Genomic DNA, 8,561 nt, shown 5'->3' on the forward strand with positions numbered 1-8,561 from the left:
CATCTATACACACCTGATCACACTTATGTACATGCATACACACAAAAGAAATCTATTTTATGTATATAAAATATATATGTATAATCTGCATGCCTCTTCAGCACTCAGGAGGCAGTCAGACATATCTCTGAGTTCGATGCCAGTCTGCTCTTTAGAGCAAGTTTCAGGACAGCCAGGGCTGTTACACAGGGAAACCCTTCTCAAAAAAACAAATATATGTATATGTGCATATATACATATATGTATCCATGTATAAAATCATAGTATCTTCCTTCATTATTCTCTTTATCTGTTTTATTGTTCTTTGTAGAATTTAACATCCCCTCATATATAATTATTTGTAATTTGTCTCTTTTGGAGCTAACATATACAGAACAGGGACTTTGTTTGGGAACTATACTCCAGCCTTAGCATGCCTGGCACTTATTAAGTGCCCAATAAAATTTTCATTGAAAAAAACATGTGCATTTAGAGTGTTGTTATATTCTCCATCTCTTTTGAAAGCATTCAATAATAAAAAAGAATGGTATAGCAAGATGATTGTTTTGTATCAGGAACTACAAAACACCTAGTGAAACATGAAGTTTGTTTTCATTTATAGCGCCTGTGTTCTCCATATCTGTCAGGAGCAGTCGGCGACAGGGCTATAGAAGCTTCTGCTACAGAGCTAGATAGAGCACACAAGACACCAGGTGGGAAAAGCCTGGTGGAAAAGCTGGAGATCCACCTGGTTGGAGAGCTGATTCCAGGCAGATGTACATCTTTGGCCCATTCACAGTGTTTTTGTCTCTAAGGCAATGCTGTGGTGTAGCCATCTCAGAATAATAAGGCTTACCTAAAAGAATTCATGCTGCATGATTCTACTTATTTTGAACCTCCATTAACAGGCGAGACTAACCATCAATGGAAACACTTTACAAAATACTTGCCTCTCGTTGAAGGAGGGAATTGCTTAGGAAGGGACAAGGAGGGACCTTGAATGATGGTAACAACATTTTAGCATTTGTCAATTTCTTGAAAATGTACAATTAATATTTATATAGTTGATTGCGTGTGTATTTCAATTCAAAAGGTGAAAATTAATAATCAGTAAACATTGAGATGTGAGCAAGGTGCTTAAGAGTGAAGTGTATTGACCTCAGATAACAGATACATCTGTGGAGGCATGGGTAATTGAGGAGTGAGTACTGGCAATACAGGATCTGACAAGTTGAATGGCTTGTGGTAGGCCAAACCCTCAAGGTGCTACTGTTGGTAGCTGGTAGGGTAAGATACAATATAGCAGACAACTAGATGAGAATGCCTGCAGGTTTCTTCTAACAGGGCTCTGCATTTTTGTGCTTAGAGCTTCGGTCCAGAGACACAGTTCTTTCTAATTCAGAGTTTTGTCTTGCTTTCTTGTCCACTGCTCATTCAGCTCCATGTCCTGGCACTCCCTGCTTGTTTCCAATTCACACACAAAAAAGAGTAGCTGGGAGAGTTATAAAGCCACAGACTGTGTTGATCTATGTGATTCAATCCCTGGCATTTCCCTGCCTTCCAAAACCACGGCATTGCACAGAGTAACATGCAAAAACTGTTGCGTGAATGCATGCCTGGAAGAAAGATGGAATGATGTGTTCTCAATCTACAGTCGATACTTCATGAAGCTTTCCCAGCCTTCTGGACTCCAGCAGTGTTTGCCATCTGTGCCTGTCCTTTGGCAAGTAGCCAAATCCAACAAAGTTCCATTCAACCAACTTGCATGGAGCCGCTCTGTTAACAAGAAAGACTCACAGTTTTAAGGAATGGGGGAAGAAGCACTTCCTAGACGATGGTGTCTTGATTTTATTTTATTTTGTTTTTTTTTTATTTTAAAATTATTTTATTTATTTACATTCCAGTCATTGCTCCCCCTCCAGTTCCCCCTCCCACAGTTCCTCATCCCATTCCTCCTCCCCCTTGCCTCCATGAGGGTGCTCCTCCCAAGAGGCCTTCCCCCTTCCCTAGGGCCTCAAGTCTTTTATTTTAAGACAACTTGGACATGGAGTAGAACATTTCCTGTACAATTTTAATGCCCAGCTATATGATTATAAAGGACTTCCCTTTGCCAATACTTGTGATTACCATTCAAGAAATAAATGAATCCTAGATGATGGATAAATAGAAGATTGTTTAACTGTTATGGGACAGGTCGGGAGCTGTAAGGGTGGGGAGGATTAAGAAGGATTCCTGTCTGATAGAATCAGTTTCATTAAGTGTGGAAAGGAAGCCCATTTAGGACTGTCCTGGGACTAGGATTTGAAGGGATGCCCAGTAGTCCCTGGTGTATAAGGAAACCAGACACCCCTCCACACACATGTTTCTCTTTTTCTGATGATTGACCTATTTAAACTCTATGGCTATTGATTTCTGTTTCCATTCTCTTACTCACATCCACCACATACAATGGCACTAAATATTAGTAATTTGCTTTTGTTTTGGTAATGCTTTTAAAAGAATTAAGCATATCCTTGTTTATCTTCAGTAAAACATTACTTCCATGGATTTAAGAATTATTATTATACTGAGTTGTGGACATTTCCATTCAAGTACATAATGTATTTTGAACATATTCCCCTATATGTGGCTGCTTGCCCTTCTCTCCCCTCTCCCCTCTCCCCTCTCCCCTCTCCCCTCTCCCCTCTCCCCTCTCCCCTCTCCCCTCTCCCCTCTCCCCTCTCCCCTCTCCCCTCTCCCCTCTCCCCTCTCCCCTCTCCCCTCTCCCCTCTCCCCTCTCCCCTCTCCCCTCTCCCCTCTCCCCTCTTGGCTTGTTTTTGTTAGTCCCATTAGACCGTTTTGCTTCTTCTTTCATGTCATCTACACATATATGATGGTATGAATCTATAAAGAATAGGATCAAAGATGAAGTTCTTGGTATAACAGAACTATTACAACAATGACACGTTTAAATAAATGATAATAGATCTGTTGTCTGGAAGGTTCTGTAGATAATGACATCATATTGTAGAAAAAGAGAAAGTGACATGGAGAAATGAACAATATGTTCAATGAGAAAGACAGGTTACTGGAGGAGTGTGCATGCAAACATGTCTATACACATATGCAGGTGGAAGGATATGTACAGTTGATTTTGGAGGTTCTTTGTGTTTTAAAGGATTTCTTCATTTTTTGAATTTGGACGGAGTCAGGAGGGATGTACTGTAAGGAAACTGGATAGTACAAATGGGAATATGGAGCAAGACATCCTTCAGTCAGCAACATTCATTTTGTTTGCCTTTGAGACAGGCTTTCCCTATGTAGCCCAGGATGGCCTTAATTGTAGATGTTGAGATTAAAGGTGTGTGCCAATGAACCTCACTGTTTCTTATTTTAAGCATGGCATAATGCACAGAGTTTTAGAGAGAACCCCCAGGAACATGCCATTATTCCAGTTCAAAGGGAGAGAGGTTGTCTGTTGCTGATACAGACTTAAGGCCCACCAAAGAACACCGAGTTCCATTTAAAGAAGCCAGGAGGAGCAACTCTGGCTTCAGAATCCAGAGTGAATTGATTTCAGTGGTATTGGAGAATTATTCTAGCCAAAGCAGAGAGGGTTGGGTTGTAAGCCAGGAGATTTGCCAAGAGACTCTCAGTCTGCGCATTTGACCTGGGTAATGAGAGCATGGATTAAGCTCATGGCAATAAAACCCGAAAGGAAGAAGCAGTCGGTCGGATCTGAGAGATGCTATGCAGAAAGAATCAGAGCTGGGCATCCAAATTTGACTAAATACTTGCCAGGTAGCAGGTGAAGCTATGTAAGGAGACACTTTCCAAGGAAATGGGTATTAAGGGAGAATAGCTGAGGACTGGGTGTTCACAGATTCCAACAGTTAATTGGAGGAGGGAAGAAGATAAGCCAACAGAGAAGACAGAGAATGATGGGTCAGGGAGATAAGAGACACTTGAGAATGCAATGCCAGGAGTGCCAAGGCTAAGACGGTGACAGGAAGAAATTGGTGCTTGCAGTATCAAATTTACCTTTGAGGATAGACCCCTGAATTTGACCAGGAGGTCACAGGTGACCATGTAAAGAGAGGTTTCGTGGAAAACATTCGACAACAGAGGCAGAAGAGAATAAATAGATGAGGCTCATAGACCGTACCCGTGTATGAAAAGTAATTTATTACAAGGGAGAATATATATAATTTTTTGAGTCAGGGTCTCACTACATATCCCTAGCTAGCTTGGAACTCAGTATATAGATAGGCTAGCCCTAAACTCACAGAGTTGTTCTCGACTCTATCTCTCAAGTTCAGGGATTAAAGACATGTGTTACAAACACCCAGCCAAAGCTTACAGTTTCGGCATGTCTACTTGACTTTCTTATTCATTTCCTTTTTATAAAAATGGAAATCATCTTATGAGTTTCATAAGCCATTGAGAAGTCCAAAGTCATTCTTTTTTTTTTTTTTTGTTCCCTGCCTACTCTATCAAGTGGGTATTTGTTTTCTAGGCAAATTAGATCCACTGAAAGGCAGAAGGCCAAGCTCATTAATCTTCAATACTTTGCTTACTTATTTCTTTTTTTTTTGATTTTTAATATTTTTATTACATATTTTCCTCAATTACATTTCCAATGCTATCCCAAAAGTCCCCCATAGCGCCCCCCACTTCCCTACCCACCCATTCCCATTCTTTTGGCCCTGGCATTCCCCTATATTGGGGCATATAAAGTTTGCAAGTCCAATGGGCCTCTCTTTCCATTGATGGCCGACTAGGCCATCTTTCGATACATATGCAGCTAGAGACAAGAGCTCCGGGGTTCTGGTTAGTACATCATGTTGTTCCAACAATAGGGTTGCAGATCCCTTTAGCTCCTTGGGTACTTTCTCTAGCTTCTCCATTGGGAGCCCTGTGATACATCCAATAGCTGACTGTGAACATCCACTCCAAAGTCATTCTTTATGTTATAGGGAGGATCCTTCTGCCTCCTTTAGTACTGAACTTAGATTTTTTTTTTTAAAGGCGTGTTTTAAAAGACAGGAGAAGTCTTTTAGTTCAACAGTTTTATCTCTGGAGAGTTACTGCTTTGGAAAGTCCCTAGTGGTGTCTTGTGGCATTCATCATCCAAGTCACTTTAACAGCCATTCCCTGATCGAAGCCCCTCTGAGCTGAGCAGACGTCCAGCCAAGTCATGTGAAAGGTCTCTGGGGCCTGTTACAAGTTGTGAAGCTAGGAGAGAGTGGTATCAACCTCACCCAAACACCTAGAAGGCTCTGGCCCCTGAGGGGAGAATGGGCTGAGGGGCAAAGATGCCAGCAAAGCTCTTTAAAATGCCACAGCAAGGCTGGGGAGATGGCTTGGCAGTTAAGAGCACTTGCTGCTCTTCTGAGGACCCAGGTTCAATCTTAGCTCAATATCCATCTGCAACTCAAGTTCCAGGGGGGATCTGATACCTGCTTCAGGTCTCTGCAAGCACAAGCCATACTTGCTGTGCGCAGAAACTCACGTGGGTAGAATACTCAAACACATAAAATAAAATATGAAGACCCCCTGGCACTTACAGCTTGGCCTCTAGATCAAATGATATTTATTGATCAGGCAGCTTAGCTCCCTGAGTGTCCAGAGGGCATAGGCTTTTTTTTTTCAGCCGTTCTCTCATTATTGTCTCCATGCAGCCAGACCTGACCACCACTACCTCACTTTGTCTACTTCTCTTGTCTAAAAATCCTTTTCTTAGTCTATATTCAATTTAAGACAGCTTAAAGTTTGGGAATAATACATGATATTGTCATCTACAAACGTGCTTGACTGCAGTCATGTTTAGCCTGTGAAGCATGTGGCCCCCAGTCCTAAGGTTAGACATGCCTGGAACTGATCTTTGTCCGATTGCCTGTTTCCCCCTACCCCAAGAAAACATGACTGTTCCAAAGCCATCAGACACTAGAGTTACTATCAAGCCTTGGAGAGTCCCACAGCATTGACTGAGAAGAAGTATGTTTTCTAGAAAGGGCATTTTTTCAGACCCAAAGACATCTAGAGAGTATAGTCATAGAATTTTTTTGTTGTTCTTGTTGTCCCCGCTCCTCCTAATAGTGGAATTAGACATAATTTCTGGGAAGATGGCTTGGTCAAAGGAAACAAGGTCACATTGTGCATAGACCACACACATCTGAAGGCACACGGGTGACTGTCATGGTGTGCTATCAGAGCAAGACTACTTCCCTGCAGTCTAGTGTATTATTAGGGAGCATTTTGAACAAACTGGGAGTCTTCCATTGTGTTGGCCTACCTGATCAATCACTCTGGCACCAAATTTGCCCTGGGTATTTTCTAACTAAGACACTCTCTTCAGACCACAGGTGGGAAAATGTGTGAGGACTACAAAGGAAATAGGCCTTGACTAACAGGGGTAGGATGTGAACAAGGGGTCTCAGCTGCCATAATCCAGCTAGCGCTGATGGAAGACATCTGAAATCTTGCTTGGGCATGCTCCAGGGCAGGTTCTGCCTTAGGGGAGGCAGGCGGCTGCTGTAGCTGGGCCAAAGCCAGGCCTGCAGGGCTGGTGGCTAGAACTTGGAAGGAATTCTCTTCCGCAGCCCAGGGTCCAGGCTTGGCCCCAGTATGCAGCCTTGCCAACCTCTGCTGCTTGGGGCCTCGCGCATTCCTATCCCCCACCCTCTCCGCCCCTCCTCTGGGCTCGCCCCATCCCTTGTCCCCTTCTCCTCCCCCTACCAGCTGTCCCCTTTCCCCTAAGTGGCCAGACAGTCTGAGCCTGGAAAGAGGCGGCGGCGGGCTGGAGGGGGCGTGGTGGGGAAGGGGAGGAGGAGCAGGGGTGAGGGGATAAGGAAGGCCGGGCCCGAGGCCCCAGTCACTGAGCGCCTGCCGGGGAGCTGGGTGCCACCTCGCTGTCGAAGTCTCTGCACCCTGCCTGCTCTGCTTGCTCCCCTTGCTCGCTTGCTTCCCCTTGTCCAGGGGGAAAGGTCAACTGCGTCCTGGAGCCTCCGTGCCACTCTCCAACAGCTATGAACTGCAGCGAGAGCCAACGGCTGCAAACCCTCTTGAACCGCTTGCTGCTGGAGCTGCACCATCGTGGCAACGCCAGCGGCCTGGGCATTGGAACCGGCCCGAGCATGGGCATGGGGGTCGTCCCTGACCCTTTCGTGGGCCGCGAGGCGACCAGCGCCAAGGGTAACGATGCTTATCTCTACATCCTACTCATCATGATCTTCTATGCCTGCCTAGCCGGAGGCCTCATCCTGGCCTACACCCGCTCCCGCAAGCTCGTCGAGGCCAAGGATGAGCCACCCCTGGCCTGTGTTGCTGAGCAGGAATGGGTCCCCGCTGTCATCGCATCTGCCGACCCGGAGAATGGCCAGGGCTTGCTGGCTGAGGGCGGCCACCACCTCACAGCAGGGGCGCTGCCTGCGCTGGCTCAGGGCGCTGAGCGGGTCTAGATCCGCTGTCCTCCTCATTTTGCTTATCCCTGGGCCTGGCTCCCGCGCTTTTACTGCCGTTCCAGAGCTCGCTTTACCCGAGGCCCAGATGATGAGAGGTCAGAACCCTTCAAGGCAAGGCCCTGGAAGAAGAAGCAGCGCCTTACTCACACCCAAACCACCTTCTCTCTCCCCTCCCTTCCATGCCGGCAGGCACCCCTACCCCGCACATCCAACTGAATTAAATTGCCTCTGCTCTCTTGTCTTCAGCCAGCCCCAACACCATGCTCTAGCCTTCTGGGAACAGAATCCAGCACGTCCAACACTTGGCATTGAATCGAAGCAACGGAGTCTAGCAGAACTCTGGGGCCGTTTAACTGGCAGCTGCTCCAGGGGCTGCCAAGGACTGCTCAGTCTGCACAGCTAATGGGGTTAGCCATCACTGCCAGGCCCGCTGCAGCAGCTCGGGCTTTCTGTTGCCTTGGGGACAGAGACAAAGAGCACGAAGAGACCTCAGACATCTTTTCCTTCAGCAGGCTATTAGGGAGACACTATTGTGGGGTAGAATGGACTGAAGGGGAGGGAAGGTTCAATGGGAAAGGAAGATCTATGGTCCCAGGAGTATGGTGTTCTTGTTTTCCTGTCCCCCTAATTGTCATCCCAAAGGTCTGAGTATTAGTGTTTTGGACATCTGGCTTGGATAATCATTACTAGTTGCTTAGCCTTAATGATCCCAAATGCATCTCTTATATTGGTTCAGTTATTACTGCAATGTATGTATGCTTCATTCAGGCTCAGTCATCCCCAGCTCTGTAACCCTGGGGAATCTTACAGGCAGGTAATAAAGTCTGTTAAACAGTAACTCAAGACTCTTGTCTCAAAGATCCCAGCCTTGAGACCCACTACAGGGAACTGTCTATTTTTTCGTTTGGAGATGGTGTTTGGAAATTGGGTGGTTGTGATTTCTATATTGATTATAGGCTGAATATGGTAGCTGTGGGGGTGGGGTGGGGGGAAGTAAAGAGCATATGCAGAGTTCCAGTATTGAAGGTGTTGAGGCAGGAAGATCATTTGAACCCAAGAGTTCAAGGCCTGCCTGGGCAACATAGTGAAGAAGTTTCTGTGTCTGAATGTTTTTGTTTTGTAAAATGTGTTTCAGAAGTT

At 45.5% G+C, this 8,561-nt stretch overlaps 1 protein-coding gene across 1 annotated transcript; it reads left to right on the forward strand.

Moving 5' to 3' along the window:
- The first annotated feature begins 6,861 nt into the window (after positions 1–6,861).
- Kcne5 (potassium voltage-gated channel subfamily E regulatory subunit 5) lies at positions 6,862–7,993 on the forward strand. The gene has a single exon (XM_021154098.2). It carries the CDS (start codon positions 6,987–6,989, stop codon positions 7,416–7,418), a length of 432 nt encoding a protein of 143 aa, XP_021009757.1. The 5' UTR covers positions 6,862–6,986; the 3' UTR covers positions 7,419–7,993.
- The last annotated feature ends 568 nt before the right edge of the window (positions 7,994–8,561 follow it).

The sequence above is a fragment of the Mus caroli genome, unplaced genomic scaffold (genome assembly GCF_978045245.1).
Source record: "Mus caroli unplaced genomic scaffold, Mus_caroli_1 scaffold_5, whole genome shotgun sequence".
Lineage (NCBI taxonomy): Eukaryota > Metazoa > Chordata > Mammalia > Rodentia > Muridae > Mus > Mus caroli.